This window comes from Agelaius phoeniceus, chromosome 3, assembly GCF_051311805.1.
Source record: "Agelaius phoeniceus isolate bAgePho1 chromosome 3, bAgePho1.hap1, whole genome shotgun sequence".
NCBI classification, from domain to species: domain Eukaryota; kingdom Metazoa; phylum Chordata; class Aves; order Passeriformes; family Icteridae; genus Agelaius; species Agelaius phoeniceus.
The window spans coordinates 57,780,046-57,802,546 of record NC_135267.1 but is presented as its reverse complement, the minus strand read 5'-3'; the positions used below and the strand labels follow the sequence as shown (position 1 = coordinate 57,802,546).

At 40.0% G+C, this 22,501-nt stretch overlaps 1 protein-coding gene across 1 annotated transcript in view; it reads left to right on the top strand.

The window, feature by feature from the left end:
- The first annotated feature begins 1,411 nt into the window (after positions 1-1,411).
- Positions 1,412-22,501, top strand: part of SGK1 (serum/glucocorticoid regulated kinase 1) — a 69,793-nt gene continuing 48,703 nt past the window's right edge. The window contains exon 1 of the mRNA XM_077175348.1: positions 1,412-1,963. Within this exon, the coding sequence (XP_077031463.1) occupies positions 1,895-1,963 (69 nt within the window). The 5' untranslated portion in view covers positions 1,412-1,894. The remainder of the gene's footprint in view (positions 1,964-22,501) is intronic.

Sequence of the window (22,501 nt, the reverse complement as noted above, 5' to 3'; positions counted from 1 at the left end):
AAAAGGGAAAAATGGGGAAACAGGTATGAGGAAAAGAGGTTTTGAATGAATGCTGTGATACTATGTCCTTAAGAAATTCCAAGTCTAAGATGAGTGCAGCCAAATTGTTTATAAACAGTGATGGAGAGCTAAAGGTACAGAGTTGGGAAATACATGTGGTTGACTTGTAAAAAGGTCATAGCCTACAGTCTGCTCTGGCTGGGGTCTCTGTGAGTTGCACAGGTCCAAAGACCTGTGAAATACTCTGGGGAACAGTCATGGTAGTAGATGTATGTTCATAGTTTCACCTCTCTACATGCAATAAGGGGAACCTTGCACTGGGATAGGATACACAGCTCTTTATTAAAGGATTTTCAAAAGAGGAGATAAAAGGGACAGGGAAGAGTGACACAATATCTTCAAAGACTACTGAAAATGGCTTCCACTGAAAAATGTGAAATGCTCAGTCTATTTACCTAAACATAGAGATGATTTACATTAGAGCAGTATCCTCTCATATACATATATATATATATATATATAAAATATTCTTTATATTACTGGGCTGACCAGTAATATGGAAGTTATGGCTTGAATGAGAAGCCAGATCAATATTAGAAATTAGGTGCTTTCTTGAAACTGATTTTCATTAACCTGGAACATAGGCTGATAGGAGGTCATGAAAACCCTATTTTATTTTCCAAACCTTTCTAGCTTAATTAAAATATACTTCACAGTTTAGTTAAACACATATTATTGGATTCACTGGACTTGGTGACATTTAACTCAATTGAATTTAATAAAAAGAAAGCTAAAAATGGTGCCTTTTCAAGATTCTTTCAGTCCTATTTCAAATGAAAAAACTCTTTGGGTTTTAAAAGCTATATATCCATGTTTCTACGGAAATATCTGGACAAATGTGTCTGTGTCTGCTTGGTTCACATTTATCTGCACCATATATAAAAAATGTACTTTATAGGAACTGTGGGTTTCCTTTAAGCTCATTGAACTCTCTACAGCATGTCCTGTCACATAACCCAGTATGGCATTGATCATTGGATGGGCTTTTTTCCAAAGTACCACTGTTTAAATCAGAACAACACAGGAAAAACATTTTCTTAAATTGACCTGTGTTTCTTTTTGTCTTACTCAAAGACTGTTCACATATAAAATGACAGCTACCCCTGTCACTCTCCCAGGGGAAAGATATTGCCTTTCAGCACTTCTTTCCCTGAGCCTTCCTACTATCCTTTGTATGGTTATTTGTGTTCGGCTGCTCTGCCTGTGCATCTCTCCCTCTCTCTCCCTCTCTCTCTCTCTCTCTCTCTCTCCTTCCCCCCCGCTTCCCCTCCCTCTCTCTCTCTCTCCCTCTCCCTCTCTCTCTCTCTCTCTCTCTGCTGTTGCTGAACTGCAGCTCCCACTGAAATTTGCACAATCAAAACCAGCTCTCATCTCAAGCAGCAGTGACTCGCATCACCTGAAGAAGGAGAATAGCAAATTGAGCACGGTGTCCTCTGTGCTTGTACAGCATGTGGCACCAGTAACTCTCACAGGATGGATGGACCCGGGTTTATATGAGCCCCTCTTAGCCTGAGCTCTGCTGCCTCTGATCTGAGAGCTGTCAAGCGATTTTACAGGAGTATATGTATTTAGGGGATGGTTTTAAGAAGCTAATAGAGAGCTGCATCTGAAAGCTGGGAAAGGCTGCTGCTGCTGCCACTGCTGCTGCTGCTGCTGCTGCAGTAGCTGGTACAGGAGGATGAATGTGTAAAGGACAGCTGCCTGAGCCGTGCCGGTGAGCCTCCTGCCCTGCTCTGCCTTCATCAGCTGAAAGAATACAGAGGAAAACAGATGCACTGAGCAAGTGCCACACTGGCACACTGGATCTATCACTGTGTACCCTTCACTGTGGAAAATGGTCAACAAAGACATGAATGGATTTCCAGTCAAGAAGTGCTCAGCCTTTCAGTTTTTTAAAAAGAGGGTAAGATTTTCCTTTAATCCTTTCTTTTCCTTTTTTTTTTTTTTCTATTTCTTTTATTATTGCTGCAGTTCTTACTTAGTCAGAGCAGAGAGAAAGTCATTGAAGAAGGAAACTGCTTTACATTGGTCTCCTACTTTACGGAGCCCATGGCATGGGCAGTTCTACTGAAGAGCAAGGGCAATAGCAGTGTAGGTGAAGAGGAGCAGGGCAGGGGGACGAGGCTGGGGGCTCCAAAGGCATTACATCAGCACTCTTTGCTGTGGAATGTGTGTCTCTGTCACAGCTGACCCCGGGGCTTGACGCAATACAGGCAGCTATTCAGGCTGGGATGATGCACTCCAAAGCAGAGCGCAGGGATGTTGCAGCTTGTCTCTGACTCGCTCCTCTACATCCACCTAGGGTTATGACTCCCTCCACACCTTCCATTTACTTTCCTGAAGTGTAGCATTACCCTCATCCATTCATCATCTCACAAAGTAGGGGGGAAAAGAGAACAAAGAAGCATTTGTGAGCTCAGGAAAATACTTCACAGCTTGTAATTTGCCTGTAATCAGAATTCATGCAGGAGAGAAGAGTAAGACTGAGCTACACCTGAATTTGATTTTCTTTTATAATCTTTAACTTAGATATATCAGGATTTAGAAAATATTTGCTATGCCTTTTATTTGATGATTTCCTCGAAGAAATGCAGGTGTAACTCTGTCTCATCACTTTAGCTAAGTCCTTTCTGTTTCTTTGACTCTTTTCTGGTGACAATACTGCACACTCTTTATTTAACTTGAGAAACAAAGTCATTTCCATGTGGCAGCAGGACAGGTATTCTGGATAAATCTGAGTAGACCCAGACAGCAGAAGCAAAGCATCAGAAAGAGATTGTTAGCAGAGACTGCACAGTGGAAAGGATTTCCTGAGTGATTAAAAGGACAACCCTCTCTTTAAACAGACTGGAGTAGGAGCAGATAAGCTGCTCCATTCACTCATTAGTTCATTCATTCATTCATCCCCATTCATTCTCTCTCTCTCTCTCCATTATGCCAAGAATATGGTCAGTCCTTTTAACCCTTCAGGTAAAAAAAAAAATGAAGCCTACGCCAGTATCTAAATGTAAGCTGGGGTCAAACCCTTTCAGGCACCAAGATGCCACATTTAAGGGCAGATGTAGAAAATACTAGCTGGGTCACTCAGAGGAAAAAAGGTGCAGTGTTAGCCAACAATTGTTGTTTCCAAGGTGGTTTGTAGAAGCCTCAGACTGATAACTCAAAGAGCACATAAATTCAACCCATAAAAATGGTTCTCATCCCAACATGCTTCTCATTTAAGTACATTACTATTGGCACATGTATGTCTGATGTTCAGCTTACCAGCAAGGTTATCTGTTTGTTTTTTTTATAACTGCTTGAAGGTTTTACTATAATTGTATTATTAAAGAGGAAAGTAACTGGCTTACAATTCCTGTATAAGGTTCCTGTATTGGTAACTGTCTTCTATCTGTTTAGAGCCACTGAGAAGTTATCATTGGAAACCTCTACCTAATTTTGTTCTAGAAGAAGGGAATATTTTCATTTGTGGTTTTTTCCCAGACCTACACTGATAATCAGTGAATTTTCTGTTGAAAGAGATTGTTAATTGAAGAAACTGGCATACTGATACAGTCCTGGACAGTGGAACAGGACAAATAGCTGCCTTTGGTTTCTGAAGGTTTTCGTATTAACAGATGTTTCCTTTTTGCTGCTGTGATGAAGATAGCCAAAATCAGTAAAACCAATTTAGAAAAATGAAGAAGGGAATTCTCTCCCTATACTTTTCTGATAAGAGATATATGTGTTCATTGATGTTTCTCTTACCTCTCTTACCTTCCTCGCAGAAAATCTCCATTGTCCAATACCAGTGTTTGAAACACACACAAACAAAAAAAGCTACATGCTCATAACGTGTTGCTGGCTCCCAGAAATATTTCTTGTATTTTCTGTACTGGTGACATGTCACATGTTAACTGCTGGGAGAACAGGGAGAGATGGTTCAAGAGTTGATTTGGTCCTCTGCCAGTGATCTGGACTCTCTGGCTGAACAACCACCAGAATTTTGCATGTACAGAAGCACACTTGCAAGGTTTCTTGGTCTGAGTGTAGTGTGTGGTGGAGCTATTTGATGGTTTGCATCCCCACAGCACCAGTGCTCCCTAAGCAGCACCCCAGTGGATGCATCCTCCATCCATCCAGAGTGGGAGGCAGCCCTTGCACTGCAGAGCCCAGCAGCCCTGGCTGCTGGGTGAGGTGCTGCTATCCCTCCTTACTGACAGATGCCTGAAACCCAGAGAAGGAGATTTGTTATCTGGGTACTGCGCAGGCTTCTCCCAGATCACCAGATCACAGGGTCTGTGATGAAACAAGGGATGGGGCTTGGATCTCTCCAGTTTGAAATCACTGTCTCTGTCTCCTCAAAAGTACACATTCCTAGTAGAGGTGCTTTCCAAGTCTAATTCTAAAAAATCCAAATCAACCTAGAGTAAATTTTGGGAAATGCTGCTGTTTTTTCAACTCAGTTAGATTTTTTTCGGAAGAAAGTGCCAGATGTATCTTCATTGGTGTCATTTCCCATTGAGCCTTATGCTCTCATTAAATTGCAATCCTGTTTGTTGCTGTGTTTAAGAGTGCAGAAAGGACTGGCAGAGCTGTGTGGATTTAGACTAGGCTGAAAGTGCATTCAAATGTTGATTTGAATTTGAGGAACAGATTTTTTTTTTAAGCCTGGCTTATTCTCTGATTACAAAGTACTGCCCCTCTGGGATGCTACCTGCTGTGTCAGATGATTCAGGGTATGGACTAATCATGTCCAGAGGTCAGAGAACAGGAAGGAAAGGCTGAAATTAAAGAGCAGCACACTTAATTAAAATAAAAAGGGAAATAGAAACTATTTGTTTTGCAGAATAGCCTGTAGCACTCACTTCTGGTGGGGTTGGAACAACAAAATAGGGACTTCAACCACTTAAAATGGGTGCAGCTTGGAGAAAACCAATGGATTTACAATGCCTGTCTTTTATTCATTGCAAGAGGTGTAACAAGTAATTGTGCCAAGAATCAGAAGTTTTAATGGTTAAATATTGGGTTTTAATTAAAGATAGCACAAATTGAAAAAGAGAAGGGGAGAGAAGATGGGCCATATATAGGTACAAGGGGGAAATCTGAAGTTAATCCAATGAAGATTAATTATAAACACCATTGTTCAAATAATATTGGGCCATGGCATAAAAGGATTACCTCCTGACAAGGTTGGGAGGTTAAAAGACATTGTCATCTGATGGCACACGATTACCTTCATTTTTACTACCATCCTTTTCCTTGTCGACTGACATTGCATACTGGATACCCATATTTATAACCCTTAAACATCTTTGACTATAAATGGCTGGGAAATCTCTTTTTTCCATATACCAGTAGCAGCCTGACTTTCCCAAAGTTAAATAAAAATGGTTTGTTAATTGGCAGAAGTCACATCCTTCTGTTGTGAGGGGCTTGCAGGTCCCATCCTTCAGAGCTGTGCAGGATTGCCCACACAGCAGGATGCTCCCAGTTCAAAAGATCACTGAATGAGGTAAACCTACAAATATGCTAATTCCTCTTTGACCAAGGGATATCCCAGGGCAGAGGGGCCTTTCATTTTCACCTACTGCCGTCCCTGCCAGATGTTTTTTGGCAAGTGCTGTTTGTGGTATTTGCACTGCCTCTTCTGTTGCATTGGCCCCCTTATGAAGATCTTGGATAGTATTTTACAATACACAACCTCCTTCATATCAAAACAACATGCCATGTCATATATCACAACCCAAACCAACATGGTTATACGAGGGTGGGTGATGAGGAACCGTTCCTGCCACTTAAATACTGTGCTCATGATATGGTAACCTCAGTGAATATGGAAATTCTTTATCCTCTTAGGTATGGACCAAGACCAAATACAAATTTATTCAGAATGTGAAGAAGATAAATGACTGATAAATGGGAAAAGAAATAGCTGTCTTCCATAAAAGGAAAAAAAAAGAAACAGGGCATGTCTTAGAGAAGAAGTTTATTGCAGGGATTAAGGATTTGCTAGTCTGAAACCTGATAAGAGAAAGAATATCCATAATCCTTTTTCACTGAGAAAATTTACATTAATTAGCAATTTAGGTCAAGCCAAAGTGAACGCGCAAGAATGAAGAGAAAATAGCAACCTTTGTTTCTATGCAGTTTTTCCAAACAAGCAGTTTGTGGAAGCCATGTCCTGCTCCTCTCTCTGTTCATATTTTATGGCACTACATACCAGCAGCTTTCCCCGTACACGAGCTGAAAAGACCAAGCCGTAAACATCATCGTGCATGAAGATGACAGCCCAGACTGCACTGGAGCCCAAGGCAACACATGGCTGAGGGGACTGCAGAATTACCTGAGTGCCATTTTTAGGGCTACAGTAATTTAGTGATACAGAAAGCCCTTGAATGAAGTGCTTCCAGCTGAGTTTCTACAGATTATGGTCCCTCTGGTAGATTGTGCTGTGGGGGGATTGCTTTCTGCAGTACTTGTTTTCAATTAAAAAAAATGTTTTGTTCTGTCTTCCCATTAAACCAAGGTGAGCTTTGGGTTGGGATCACATAGCTAATATTTTGGTTTTCAGCTAGCATACAGGAAAAGACTTATGAGACAAAACTAGCAACATCTGGAAAAGAAAGTATCTGTGAGTCCCTTGTTCAAAACTAAAATATGAAAGTGCTGTTAAAACTAAAGTATAATAGCTTGGAATAAAATTAATAAATTCAAAAGGTAAAGGGAAGGAAAAGGAAAAAGAAATAGGGAAGAATAGAGGAAGGACAGCAGAATGAGAGAAAAGGAAAGAAAGAAAACATATCAAGAGAGAGGAAAATGTTATTTCTTCTTCATTTCTCCTTCCTTTAACCTCTTCCATTCTCTCTCATAAAAAATGTAATACTAGAGAGCACATCCATACTCCTTAAACTTAAGCTTGATCTTCTTTCCTAAACACATCTCCTGTAATTCCTATCACAAATTTGTCAAGCTAATGCTTGAAGCTGCCCAGTTCTCTTCCAGTTTTGAGAAAAACCGCTCTGCTTGAAAATTTAGAAATTCTCCTTTCATTTTCAGCCTAGTTTTACACATGACCAATTTATTCCCATTTGCTTTTTTACTAACACAAAGCAATAATTTATATAGATCGTGCCCTTCCCTCATCTATACAACCAGTGCTGTATTTTTAGAGAGCAGTCATTTCTTCTTTCAGCTTTATTTGTCTAGGCTAAAGAAGACAACTTCCTTTAGACAACAACTTCCTTTCCCTTGCCCAGTAACACTAGCAGACAGAGGCAGCTGTCATATTTGCTGGCCAAGAGATCTCTTTGGGGTTACCAAAGCATCCAAACAGTCCTCTTTCAAAGTTCTTTCTCATGGGATCTCAGCCTCCCTCCCACTCTTTTCCCCCCACTCTAGTCCTCTTTTGCTATGCAGATCTATGTGTCACTGGCAAATTTTCTGATCACAAGCCTAGGTTCTGTATCAAATCCATCTCGAGTAGTAATGTTCCTCTTGACAATACACTTTTTGCTTGCTCCTTTAGCCCATGATTATATTTGTAAGACTATTCTTATTCTCCATTTTAACTTATTTCCCCTGGGTTATCACTGTTACTGTGTTACCAAAGACCATATGGATTAAATTATCCACATTTGCCTCATCAAAGGAAGACATCAGGCAAGTTTGGCATACTGGTAAATTCATGTTGCATGTTATCTCATTTTCTACTGAACTTTTTAAAATTTGCTCTCCCTTCAGATGTGATAGTTTTGTTTCTGTTCACACAGTCACATAAGTTTTTTTCTTCTATGCTGTACATCATTGTCCTCCTGGAAAACTCAGAGCACAGAATTCATTTAAAGATTTACTCTATCTTACCTCACTCTTTCTAAAAAATGGACTTCTCTATTTTTTTTTTTTTAATTTCAGATTCTGACTAGATTTTTCCAAACATGCTCTCAGCTCTTTTACTGCTTTCAGGTCCTCATTATCCACCATCACTAAAATCAAATAGCGATGGGGGTAGGTTCCTTTGAGAGCCTGCTCTGGCTCATTCCTTTCAAGATCAGATTAGATATTGCTTGAACCTGAAGAGTGCTTTGGTCTGCCTTCATTACATGCCTTCAGAGCTGAGCATGGCTTCTTTTTGGGGAAGGGCCAGCTGTGAGATCTCCCAGTCTTCTGCCAAGTGCATATTGACAGTGTTTTAAATGCCACAGAGTGTGGAGTCAAATTCTTAGAGCAATTCTGCCCCAGACACAATGTTGTCACTGCTCTCATAACTCAGCTCAGCAGCCTCAGTATCATTTACCCTTAGTCTAAACATCCAAATTGTCTGAAAAACATTGTGATGCAAGAAAACGTCAGCAAGAAGAACAGCACAGAGGGTTTTGGACACCCTTAGCTGTGTGGTAACTGGTGATGCAAACTGAGATACTAAGAAAGGAGACAGATGTGTCTGATGAAAAATCAATGTGATTCCTCTGCCAAATGGGGAGATTGATAAATATGAGCTGCAGGGACTGGGAAGGACTATGAGTTTGGAGCAACCCTGTGTATATGTTACTCTATCTGCTAATTAAAGACATGGCTTTGATGAGGGTTACAAGCTCAGGGGAGGTCAAGGGTTGTGTCCATAGAGAAAGTAATCAGAGAATTGAAAGCAAGGGGAAAGCTTATATCTTGGCTGATGTAAAGAAGAAGAAATTGGCTGATGTAAAGAAAAAGAAAACAGGAGGACAGGAACCATCTCTGCAGAAAAATATGTAAATGGAGATGCTAAGGCAGTGGAAAGCCAAGCAAAACCTAAAACAACAAAACTGTGTTGCAAAATCAAATCAATAACACAGAACGTTTTGTTTTTTTTTAAATAGCATGTTATCACAAAATAATTGCTAGTGGTTGTTATTTACAACAGTTGCTTTTATGGCAAGACTATTAAATATAGGGAGTAAGAAAACAATAGCTCCAAAAGCAATAAATCTTAATGTTTATTGAAGACTGTACTGAGAGATTTCCAGATCAGCTCACAAGCAATTAACCAAGACTCAAAATATCCTTACAAGGTAGAATAATCATACCCATTTCACAGATAGGTGCACAAAGAGAAAATAGGCAACTCAGTCAGTTAGACAAACTCATATACAAGACAGCAGTTATATATAAGACAACAGTTATTCTTTCTTTCCTGACCTTTACTCTAAGTTTTCACCACTAAAATAATAATTTCCTTTCCTTGAAAGAGCAGCAGCAAACATCTGCTTGGGTTTGTGTGGCTGAAATTGATGCAAGCATTTTAAGCAGCTTAGCAGCAGCACCAAAATAATTTTTTTTCAAGTAGTCAGAAGTGTTTAATACAGTCTTGCTGACATGGCAGTGGCATCAGAAGATGCTAGATACTGTGTTAAGTTGACAAGCTATTATTTCAAGTCTACTCAGCTCATTAAAAGATTGCAAAAGGAAAAAGCATCACAAATTGAGATTCTGCCTGCCCTGCAAAGTCAAGAGTGCCAAGGGGCACGTTTGTCTTATAAGTGTCTTGCAGCATGACCAAGCCTGTTCTCATACTGTGGCCCATCAGAAATGGCTGGAGAGGGGACAGCCTGAGACTGGAGCCTGCTGTGCTCCATAATCCAGCACTTAGTTCTCTGCTTTTGTGTCTCCCGCAAGAAAACCCTAATAACCAAGTTTCTGCATAACATCAGTAGCATGGATGGTGAGCTGTGCAAGGCATGGGGACAGCCTCTTTTTGCTGTAGGTGTGCACTGATGTTGGTTTGGTGTCCACCACCAGCAGCAGCAAATTGTTTAATGCCCCAGCTCCAGTGAAGGAGGAGCTGTGTGTACAGGCAGATGCTGCAGCTCAGTAGTCAAGGGGCTGCTTTTTCAGATGCCAACAACCTGTCTGCTTGTGCTCTTCAGCCACACATATATTTGTACACTGTGCAAGCCATGCCATGGGTGTTCAGTTGTCTTCTGAAAAGATCCAGAGGACTACACAAGCTAAAAATCCCTGTCAGTCAGGCAGTGCACATTAGGACTTTTCTGAAAACACTCAATATTCAAAAGGAGGAATGGGAACCCTGCTTCCACTGCCCCACTGCCAGCTGACTACAGGTGTGATATGGGGATGGAACATGACCCTGGGGCTCCTACTCTGGAAAGGCTCAATTTGCACCTACCCAGATCAGCACTCTTTCAGCATCCCTGTGGGCTGGGGCCTTTCCAGGAGGAATTTTTAAGGAGATTCCTCACACCAGTACTGGGTGCTAAAAGAGTACGCAGGAAAACAAACTCATTGCAACTCAGGCTCCTGTGTAACATATGACCCTGGGAATCTACCTCAACTAGATCAAGAAGCATCATTTGGTCAGCTGTCTAGATTGCAAGCTCCTCAGGGTAGAGAAAAGGACACTGACAGCACCTAAATACTTCAAATCTCAATTGAGACTTCATGGACACAAATAAGATAGTCAAAATCACTGACTACTGTTGCCATCAAAATTATTTTTATATGACTGATTGGGGAATAGCTGGGGGCTTTTGTACTTCTAATGGGAAAGACATATTTTATTTTATTTTGTGCTCTGTTTTTATTAGATATTTGTCTTGCTTCAGTCAGTTCACATGTATGCTTTTAACTGGGACTGTTAAAAGTTTGCAAGTGTGTAGCACAAATAAGTGAAAAAGGTTATTAAGAAAAATGCTTGAACTGCAGGTCAACAATACAAATCTAGATGTATTGCAAAAATTTACCAAAGAATAGGTCCATAAAATGGCTTGAAATTCTTTCCAAGCTAATTCATTAAGATTAGTGAAAAAAATATACAGTTCTTTCAGTATCTTTTGTTTTCTGAAAAGATCCCTGCATTATTCTAATGAAAGACTGTTAAGCTTTAATGGCCTAAACTGTAGGTAGGTTGGAATTTGAATAATGATAATTTATTTCTAGCTTTAAAATTAATGACATTTTGAAGCTCATTGACATTGTTTGACACACTCTGATTCATGCAAAACTTTCGATCCTGCAATCCTTAAGGGTCCCAAAGGAGGGCTCCTTGCAAGGACAGCCATTGTAGTATCAACTTTTCTGGTTAGAGTGTTGGACTAAACCTCTATCCTGTAGGAACAAAGTGACTGTGGGAATCCTCTGTGTAAAACCTTTCTGACTGTTAGGCTGTGATATAAAGAAAACTCATGTGAAGAGAAGATAATGGAAGGTAATGTTGGAGGAGGACAGCCCGTGAAATACAAACCAATGCAACCTTTAGCTCTGTAGTGTGACCTTTTCTTCTTATGCCAGCAGACTGGAGGTTTGATTAAAACCACAGCTGCTGTGCCTCCAGGTTTTGTGCTCAGTTTGCATTCTGGCTCCATGTCATCTTCTCTCCTGCTCCATGGACACCCTAACCCTTTATACAGCAATATCACTGACTTCACACTGATTTCTTGCTCATCTCAGACACTGGCATGCAAAGTTAATTAATTACCAAGCCTTTTTATTTAGCACTACTAGTCAGGGGTCTTGAACTCCCAAAAAACAGATGAACATGAATGCTGCTCAATGCTTAGCATCTCTAGATGGGCATCCTAAAGATCCAGCTATCATCCAAAGACATCTTTAACACTACCAAGACCCTTAGAGAGGTGGAGAGACAAGAAGAAACACAGTCATCAGGATGGAATCTAGAGTCTCTCTTCATTATCTTGGCCCTGAAACTTCTCTTTTAGCTCCTGCATTTCAGTTTGACAGTGTCTCCCCAATGCCTAACATCAGGAGTTACAATGTGGTGGAGATGGGAGATGTATTTTTTTGATAAGGAGATTGTGAGATTTGATTCACCCTGTCAGAAAGAAGCATTCATTAGTGTCCATTCTCTCCTAAGCCTATGGTGTCCACGCATGCACCTTCCATCAGCTCCCTGTGAGAGAAAGAGGTCTCATTTCAGATTCAAAAGTTCCTTTATTTTTTAATGTCTCTTCTTCTGTACTGCATTTTTTTCTTTTGTACAGTGATAAGAGAGCAAAGGTCTGGGATATCTTGCTTGGACAAAATAAATTATTTCCTTCTCTATTTAAGATTAATTAAGAACTGTTGAAGGGAAAAAAGGTCAGAGCTACTCTGAGATTGTTCATTCCATTCCCCAATTACTCCATATATACTAAGCCTGAAAGAGCTGTAATTAGATATGAGACAAGCCTCATGAGGTTCTCTTTCTGTGCAGTTCCAAGCACACTGGCAGTCATCCAGAAGTTAAATATGTAAATAAATCATCATCTTTTCAACAAATTTCTTCTGTTCATCATACTTCTCCCTTTTTTCTCTCCAAGGGCAAACCAACCTGGACCTTTCCCACATAGTAGCCTGTGTACTGAATAGGCCCATACAGAGCTGAAAGGAGAGATTGCTGCTTCTCATTGCAAGCTGCTAGAGAGCCCAGCCTAGCAGTGTGCTTTGTGAAGCCCTTGGAGTAACTTGTGTGAGCCTTGGAAAACCCCAGCAGCTTCTGCACCTAAATATCTTTGCACATTTGTGTGTTTATATGGGATCCAGACAACCACACTGGGTTTCTCCATTGTAGGTATGCCACCTAAAAATTGGTTCACCTGCCCTACCAAGTGAATCAAAAGCAGGTGTGCCACATGCCCAGCTGCTCTGCCAATGAGAGAAATGATTTGCAAGGATGGAAAGGAGCTGAGATTGGTGCATTTGCTGCTTTTCCAAAAACTGTCTTTAGTGAAGAAGTAACCAGCCAAGTCCACAATGCTAGGCTGAAATCTGATTTCCTTTATTTCATGGTCACAATACTAGGAAAAGTATTCAGTCCATTTAAAAACCTGTCTCAGGTATTATCTCCTTCTACGTGTCTTCTTCAATTTCTATTTGCTTTCTCCATTTCACTTATTCTTTGACACAGTAATTTATATTGGTGACTAGCAGTCCTGCAAAAGGATTTGCACACCAAATTGAAACCATGTAAATTATCCTACTTGCAGGATATTTTTAATATTTTCTCTGATGTCATAATTATTGTTTAACCTGCTTAGCATTGAACGCTCAAAAAATGTTGGCATTCTCAGAGGAAAAACGTGCTAGCTTTCAGTAGCTTTTGCCCAAAATGACTTCAGAATATTTATTTTTTATTTGCAAGAGTTAAGCAAAAGAAAATCTACACATAACAAAGCATATGGAATAAGAGACTCAAAACAATCTGCTTCAGTCACAATCTTCCCAAAACTAACAACCTACACATGTGGGAGACTCCAACCCACAAGCGGATAAGTCAGCATTGGTGACTTACACTTCAGCTTGTGTTTCTAAAACAAAGCTCTTTATTGCCTTCATCTTGTAAATAAAGTGAAGACCACAAGGAATAAATGCTGGATAATATGTTTCTTGCGTGTGTGAATGTGCCCCTGGAAAAATACTAAGCTAAGAAAGGAAATAATGTAAAGGGCAGAAAGAAAGCCTCCCTTGTTTCATACTTTTTGAGTGCGTCTGGTTTGCATCTGTTACTATGTTTTTCACTTAAGAACACTTATTTCTTTAATACATATGAATGACTGGTTTTGACTGGCAGTTTGAAAATGTGGTTTTACTCCGATTAACTGTACTTTTTGTCTGTACTTAGCCCTTCTTAAAACCATATTTCTCCAGCTATTTTAAAGCAGGAGCAAAAACAACACATGGAAAAATTTATTGAAATGCCAGGCAGGTTTGACAGGTGCAGGAGAAACTGCTTAGCTTCACAAATTGAAACAGCTGCAGTTTTATAGGTGATGAAATTGCATTGGGATGGGGTTTCAGATTTGTTAGTTCATCTTGTGTTTGCTGTTTTGTTTTTGAAGCACTGAGTCATTTCCCCCTCTCCAAGGAGGACTTGTAAGACCTATTTCTCAAATGGAGGAGGCATCTAGTCACCACAGAGTGATGGGAAACTTGGTGAAATTCAAGCAGATTTCAGAGTAGATTGAAATGTATCTAGAAAATAATAGTTTTCTCCTCATGGGATTATAAATAAATGTTGCTGGCAGCTTTTGGAGCAGGAAATGCTATAAACATTTGGTCCATCTTTCAGATAGCCTGAGCTAAGATTTTATTACATATATCTAAAGAATATCATGCACAGAAAATTTTGAATCATTAACCAACAAATTTTAACCTCAAAAGAGTCTCTTTTATCAAGGACGTTTACTTTCAGTCTGTGCAATTGCTAGACAACGATGTATGTTTTATTTTCAAATTATTCAGGACCATATGTTCTCCTACAGTGACAGAGTATGTATCAAGTGGTCTGCTTTCCATAAGTTCAATTTATCATCCTAGTGGAGAAAAAATCAGTGATGAAAATCAGTGAATGATCTTATAAGAATTGGTCACATTTGGCAATGAATTAATTTGTCAAAACACTTGAACTATAAATCCTCCTCCTAGCTTAAGTCCCTGCTGATGATGGTTTTTTAAGTCATAAGTTCTTGTATGGTTTGGAATAAAACAATCTTTTAGATCCTGATAGAAATTTATTGGTGTTTTGCACACTGTATCTCAGCTGGGATGCCATTTAGAAATGGCTAATTTGAGTGGCATGGGACTTTAAGCAACCTAGTCAAGTGTAAGGTGTCCCTGCCCATGGCAGAGGGTTGAGAACTGGAGGATCTTTAAGGTTTGTTCCAACCCAAACCTATTCTGTGATTCTATTACTCAGTGTCTCCTTTGACTTGGAAAAGAAGAGTAAGGACATTTGCCTGTCTGTGTTACCCAGTCTGATAGATGACAGGACCACCCCAGAGTGCTCAAGTGGGGCTTGACCAAGGCTGTGGCAAGTCCCCCATGGCACTGCCATGCCACTCGACACACAGGCTTGCACAGCAAAGGTCCCTGCTGCCAGATCCCAGGGACCTGTCAAAGGCTGATCTGTAAAAAATTACTGCCATCTTTCACTGGGAACCCCTCTGGGAATACTGCAGCTTTCTAAGGTGTATGGTCTGTCTCACAGCTCTGTGAATATTTTGGCATGTCTCTCTCACAGGGCCAGAAGGACCAGGCATCCTAAATCAGCTCATCTAGTGGTCCTGGTTGCTTTGAAGATTGACAAAAAATTAGGATGCTGTGCAAAGTTATATAATAAATTAGAAAGGTCACCTTCTGCCAGATCTAAAGGAGATTAGTGAAGTGTAGAGTTAGGCTCAAATTTGAAATAGGGAAGTTATTAATTTCAGGCCACACAAAATATGCTTCCCTGCTCTGACAGTATGAAGCTTTTGAATAGTTAAGGATGACTACTGAATGGGACTTGGTGCTGTAACCAGTCATCCATAATGTTCTGCCACTGCAGTCATTATTCTTGCACTGCAGTTAAACTTTATAATGCTGGGCTATTTCAGCCCAGATTACTGAAGGATGCAAAATAACCATTGCATCAGGAAACTGAGATGGAGAAAATGTACACTGAGGTATCTTTGTTTTGCCTGGAATTTTGTCATTCACCTACCTTTGCTGCCATTCACATCCAAGCATGCATTCCTGTGCCCAGATCAGATGCTCACAGTACCCTGCAGACTGATTTGAGGCTTTGACTAATAGATGTGGGATGGGGTGTTTTTCAAAGCAGGAGTTAAAATAAATGTTGCCTAGGCTTACTGACAATTGGCATTGCTCACATAAAACATAGACTAGAGAAGGGAAGGTACCAGCGAGCAGCCTCAGACTGGATAGGATTTCGGGTTGTATTGTCTGTGTTGTTTTTATTTGATCTAGATGAAAAGCACTTTTAACTTGGTAGCCTGGAAAGATTACACTTGCACATACACAATAAACCCCATTTTGTTTTGTTTTGCTCTTTGACATAATACGCAGAGGGTGTTTATACACCAGAAGGGACAATGAATCTATTGTCCCATCTCGTGTAGTAACAAGTGCCATCAGTGCTCGCAATTGATCCAAGAGCTCTTACCTGATTCCAACACATCAGTTATTTATTTATTCACAGAGAGAAGAATCCCATGACACTAACAATTGTTATAAGGACAACATGGGAGGAAGTAAAAGAGGAAAATCCTAAAAGTAGTGCCTATTCAGTTGTTTAGAATTTTTTGGTGCCACATTACAAAAATCAGTGTAAGGGCACAGCAAAAGTTAATTTAGGTATTAATGTGAGACGTGGGTTTTACAAACTTTCTCCTGCACTACTGGAGCTGGCAAGAGCTTTCCCATTTGCTGGAACAGGAAAATCAACGAGGCAGTTTGCACTGTGCCCATTAACAGTAGTTATTTGCAATACTGGTGTGCCTAACTTCTCTGCTGCTTTTCATGCCTTGAACTATATGATTTACAATTTGCTCAGCAGAAATATTTGGACCCATATTTAGAGGATTCCAGATTTCTTGAGTCGTTTTGGTACCCCTCAGCTTTTGGGATTAGTGCCTGAATGCAGTCACGTGTTGACATGTATTTTTTTAAGAATTTTGCCTTTGCTGACTTTCTTCTGTGGCCCAGAGACATGTCATTCACACTTAAGATCATGAAAATCTGCCTTATTCACTTGATGTGTTAACATTGCAAGTGATGACAACAACAAGTACTTAAATATTTGCTGTACCTTCCCTTGGATAGATCTGATTTCTGCCAGATGCTGTATATTCCCCTGCAATACTGAAGTGTGCTGGGGCTCCTGTGAAGAACATGGTGATTCCCTGCACTTCTCTACCCTGAGCTGTGGCAAATTTGTCCTTCCCCAGATCACCCTCACATGCAGGTAACCTTTTTCCTGGCACAGCTGGAGGACTAAACTCTCCTTGAATCCAGGGCATGTACATCCAGCCTTGGACAGAAACAAAGTGCTCTGCTATTTGGCCTCTGTCTGCTTTTTAGCGAGCGACTTCTCGGCTTTGCAGGGAACGCAGCAAATGATGACTGTGCAGCGAGTTGCCCTTCACTTTCCCTTTTAAAATAAAATGTGATTATTAATCAACAAAGTTGTGTGTTTCAGGGATCTGCAGGGAAAAAAAATAGCTCGAGGTGATTTGACAAACTGATTCTTTTGCTGTGCCGCATTTCCCATGGGACATGACAAATTAAATGTCAGAGTCAGCTAGAGAGTAGTGCTAGATCTCAGTCGGGGCATTAATCAGCCTGCCTCTCGTTTACCACTTTCCACTCAAGTAGATGACTGTATACAGTTTGAACAATGGAGCTTTTCATTCCCTAATCTACCTAATTGTAATTTAAATAGGTTTCCTGACAGTCGCCCTCAAGACTTCGGGGGAGATGATTCCAAGAGCTCTGTGTCCACCTCGCGTTTACATAATGGATGAAAATTCAAATCCTTGTCCAGGGTGCAATTAGATAACGTCAGGAAAAGGAAAGAAGGGATCAGATGTACAGCAACTGGAGAAGGAGGAATGTACATTTGATATCAGAGGGAGGCGGAACTCAAACACAGGCACATACACTGACCTAGATCACACTCCAGGCGTTTGGTATTGTCGGGCAGGGAAAAGAATATCCAGAGGCTTTGAAATTCAACATGCAGAGTAAAGGAGCTGACCAAGAGCCAAAATAACCCATAACTGATGCAAACAAACTTTCATGAAGAATGGCATTTAAGTACAGAAAAATTCAAGGGCACAGAGTGGTTTATTCCAATTTCCCACAAAAATATGAAAAAAAGCCCATCCAAAGTTTCAGAGGGAGAAAATGCTGCTGCACAGAGCACAGGGTTGCACAGGCTGTCAGATTACATTTGATACTATTGTGTTGATGGGTGTGATGTTTCATTGAGAACTGCCTGATAGTAGTGGACCTCCAAGCAGTTTTTTCCACAGTTTTCCTCAAGCCATTCCATCATCCAGTTTATGCTCAGTCCTCAGCAAATATCTTCAATTTTAAACATCTAATGGCCTATCAAATTTGTCTACAATCTTATGCCATTTTTCTTTCACATAAATATTACTCTAGGATGTGTATCTTCCCACCCTATTGCCAAATCCTTCTAAAATCCACAGTCCCGTATCAGACACTGGGGCGGAGTGACTGCCACACCCACAAAGGGCCTAATCTTGCAAGACATTATGTCCCTGCATAACCTGCCTTTTCTTTTCTTGTGTATTCATCGGTTCTGAAGGTCAAGTGTTCAGCTGTGAAGCCAGCAAAGGAGCTCATCTTGTCCTTTGAAGCACCAGGTTTTTCAGAGCCTCCAGTGATAGGGAGGATGCTCCAAGATGGTCACTGGTGCCACTGGCATCTTTTTCCTCTGAGCAAGAGCCACATCTGCATTGGTAGAGGCTGCAGGGAACAGGCTGGTGTTTCTCTCATGGAAAACATTCCTCATAATTGCAGTGATGGGGACTGGCTTATGGATAACCAATTAAAGTGTAGAATGTGCTGAGTCGACTGCTGCCATTGACAACTGAGCCATATGAAATTAAAAGCTTTATCTGTTTGCTATTACATAACAGCAAAAACCAGGAGTGAAAAAAACCCCTGGAACTTGGCAAATCTTATTTAATCACATCTGGCAATTTTCAAGTCTAAGATTATCACTGTTGGATATCATGTTTTTAGAAAGTAAAGCAAACAAAGAAACTTGAGAAAACAAGGCTCAGAAAATAAAGAACCTTTAAAAAAAACACTTGTGCACCTTTCAGCAATGCTACAGGCCATGCTTGGGAAAAGGGTATTTAGAGCTGCTCTCTAGCAACAGTCAGATTTCAATTTAGTTTGGGATTAGTGAAACATGGCTACAGATTAGAAGGGTGCAGAACACTCACTTGAACTCACTTTTCTTGAAAGAACTCACTTTTCTTGAAAATTTTTATCAGTTTTGTTTGTTGTCATTGCAATAAATGCCAGAAATACCAAACAATTTTGACTACTTCCAGAGCTCCTTTGGAGGTCCAACAAAACCACCAATAGAAAAAAAAAAATTAAAATGTGGCAGGGTGGAGAAGTGTTTACTCCCAGTCATGAAAGTCTGTGAGTGTGAAGTAGACTGCATTTGTTCCAAATAATTTGTTCTGTATCAATAAAAGAAAGAAAAATGTCATTTGAGTTGAAAATATGAAATTTTTGATTTTGGAAAAGTTAAAATTATTTGCTTTGACAACCTCAAAACTCTTCATTTTAAGAAATTATTCAAATAAGTAGTTATATTAAAGCTGATTATCTCAGACACATTTAGAGTCTGCTGCTTATACTCTATAATGGTGGATGAAATTGCTGGGCCTTGTCTTGGAAACGTAAGTACAGAAGTTGTCAGAGGAAGTTCAGAGGAGGATTGCTTCCTGCAGTTAGGAGCAGGCTCTAGTTTATTTAGTGGTAGTGGATATCTTGATAAGAATAAAAAAAAATAATGTATTTGAATAATAAAATACTCCTTACAGTGCCACAAAGAATTATGCACCTAGCACGTTGCTATTGGAGCTCTGGGGAGACCTTGCAGCATCTTCAAGTAGCTGAAAGGGCCCTGAAGGGGCCCTAAAGGGGCCCTTTACCTAAAGTCTAAAGAAAGGCTTTTTACAAGGGCATGTAGTGACAGGAGAAGGACCAAATTCAAACAGAAAGATGTTTAAATTAGGTATTAGCAAGACAATTTTCATTATGACAGTGGTGAAGCTCTGGAAGAGATTGCCCAGAGAAGTTATGAATGCCCCATCCCTGGAAGTGTCCAAGGCCAGGCTGGATGAGGCCTGGAGCAACCTTGTCTTACGGAAGGTGTCCCTGCTCACAGCAGGGTGATTGGAACTAGATGATCTTTAAGGTCCTTTCCAACCCAAATCATTCCATGATTCTATGATCACATAATGCCCTAAATAGCAAACTATCATCTGCTACTTGTTAATCTTAATTTGTCAAATCAGGGAAGAAACTCTGAGAAATTTCTTTTAAATGCTTTTAAATTTTGTGCAATCCAGTGTAGGACTTTTTTTAGCGGAAGTGAATTAAAAAGAAATGAACCTTTGCACTTTGAATCCCTTAGTGACATTTAAGATAGCCCAAGTCAAACAGAGCTATAGATCTAAGGCACTTGTCTAATGTAAATGTAAATATTAAAACCTCAAAAAATCTTTGAAGTCTATTAAGGTTAAAGCTAGACAAAAGCCTATAGGGTAGACTTACAATTCAGTGACTAATACATATACATAACATTTCAATAAACTTAACTGAGGCCCTCTGAAAAGTAATATATAATCTACAAGCATCAATAGAAACCCAAGACCTGCATAGCAATGGCCAGGGAAATTGGTTTTCTTCCAAAGTCTGATCTTGACCTTGCTGCTATGAAGTTGCTGCCAGTTCCTACTTTCAAATCAGTATTTTCAATGACTTTGGACATGGATATATGTTGAAAGTCAGGGGTGAATCATTTAATTTTCTACACTCTTCTGTGCATTTTACTCAATGTTATTTCAAAATCAAATGTAAGGTTTGTCTGCAAAGGGATACTGAGGGGCATTAGTCGGAATTAGTTGAAAAAGTGAAATTAGAGGAGTTGAATGTCATTAAAGTCCTCCTGAACCTCTCAATTCAGAATAAAACCTGAAATTTTAACTCCAATAAATGGAGTAAACAGCTGCAGAGCTAATTAAACCCACCATAACTCTGACCCAAGCTGCCCACATAAGGGCTGGATGTGCATTTGTGACTGGAGAGCAGACTTTTGCACATCCATGCAGGCAAGCCCTAGGAGCAGCCCAGCACGCCCGGCGTTGGCAGAGCTCCTTGGCACCGCCGCAGCCCAGCCCCGGCGCGGCTCCCTGCGGGTGCTGCCGGGCAGGTCTGGGCGCGTGGGCAGGCACCCAGGAGTGCCTCACTCAGGGGCAAAGGCTGCACGGGAAAGAAAAACAACTTCCCTGGGCTCAGCTGGGCAGGCCTTGCGTTTCTCTTGGTGTCTGTTGATTGTACATTGCTTTTCAGAGTGACTCAGTTAAGTTTATTGAAATGTTACGCGTGTCTTGCTGAGTCAGCATGGCGTCCTGGACTGGATGTACGCGAACCTGGACTTTGTCCGACCTAATGAAGATAAACTACTTTTAAAGCTCTCCTCTGACAGTGCATTTGTGGGTGTGCTAACCTATCGGAACTTTTTCCAACCATTAAAAAAAAAACCAAAGCCAACAATCGTGCTGGTTCATTCAATCTCAATGCTGGATTCTCATGAAATTTTTTCTCCTTAGTTTCTCCAGAACTCTGCTTCATTCAACAGAACAACAATATGACCAGAGTTCATATTGTTGAGCAGTGTTCATGATCATGCTTATTTCTCATCTCTCAATACAAGCTATAATGTATAAATAATATGGACCTATCATGGGAAAACTTTGGTTTAGCCCAACATTTTTAAACAGCAATAAGTAATCCATAAAAAAAAAGATGCATATCTGGCTTCAAATCAGGAGTCAGCTTGGAATACATAATAAAGAAAGAAAAATTCTTCAGAATTCAGAGTGAACTCAGGAACTACTTGCTGATGCTAGAGAGAGAAATGCCATCTACATTCTGGTGTGTGCAGCTTCATAAAATGCACTCTGTGTTACTTTCCCTCATCATTAAAGCACCAGTGGTTAATTTTTAATTTATGATCATTTTACTGCAGAATGTATATTTCATTGCCATTAAAAGGTACAGCTACAACATCATTCAATACCAACACATTTTGGTGTATCAGGAGCATCCCAGTCACATTTTGAATGCTTTTTCATACACAGGAAGGCTAAAGATATGTAAATGAAAACACGAGAGGGTGAAAAACAGGTGATGTTACAATAGAAATTATTGTTTAACTGTATCACTGCAAATGTCATGAATCTCATATCACAGAACCAAACATCACAGGGTCTTAATGAAACCTTAGATCCACATTTACATGTGAATTCCATATGCAATTTAGAACTCTCAAGCAAAAGACTGGCCTATGTTTCCTGAATTTTTAAGGAAGACTGAACCTGCAGCTCATTGCAGCCCCGGTCCTTTTCTGCTGTCAGTTTGGTTCTTTATTCATGCACATTTCTGCACTCTGTGTGCACCAACAGTGAAATGACTGAAATTGCAGGATGTTGAGGAAAAAAGGCAGAACCAGGTCAGAAAATACTTAACTGACCACCAGATATATCTTGAAAAGAACAAATTCAACATTTACTTCTTTCAGAATCACATTAAATGTTTCCTGTAATAAAACTACACTAGGAAATCAAGCTTTTTTTTTTTTTCTTTTTTTTACCATGAATGTAATAATTATTTCCAACACACCAAAATCTGAAATTAGATCAAGACACATAACCGTGTATTTATTTGGGCAGAATAATATATTTAATGATGTGCTTAACAATCACAGAATCAATTATGCTTGGCAAAAATATATTAAAAAAACCCAAAAAACTGCCTGGGTTAAAAGATCAGTTTCTATATATTTGTTGAAATTAAATTTGAAAAAAATAATCCCTCCCCCTACAACTTCAACCCATCAATCTGAAGCTAAAGC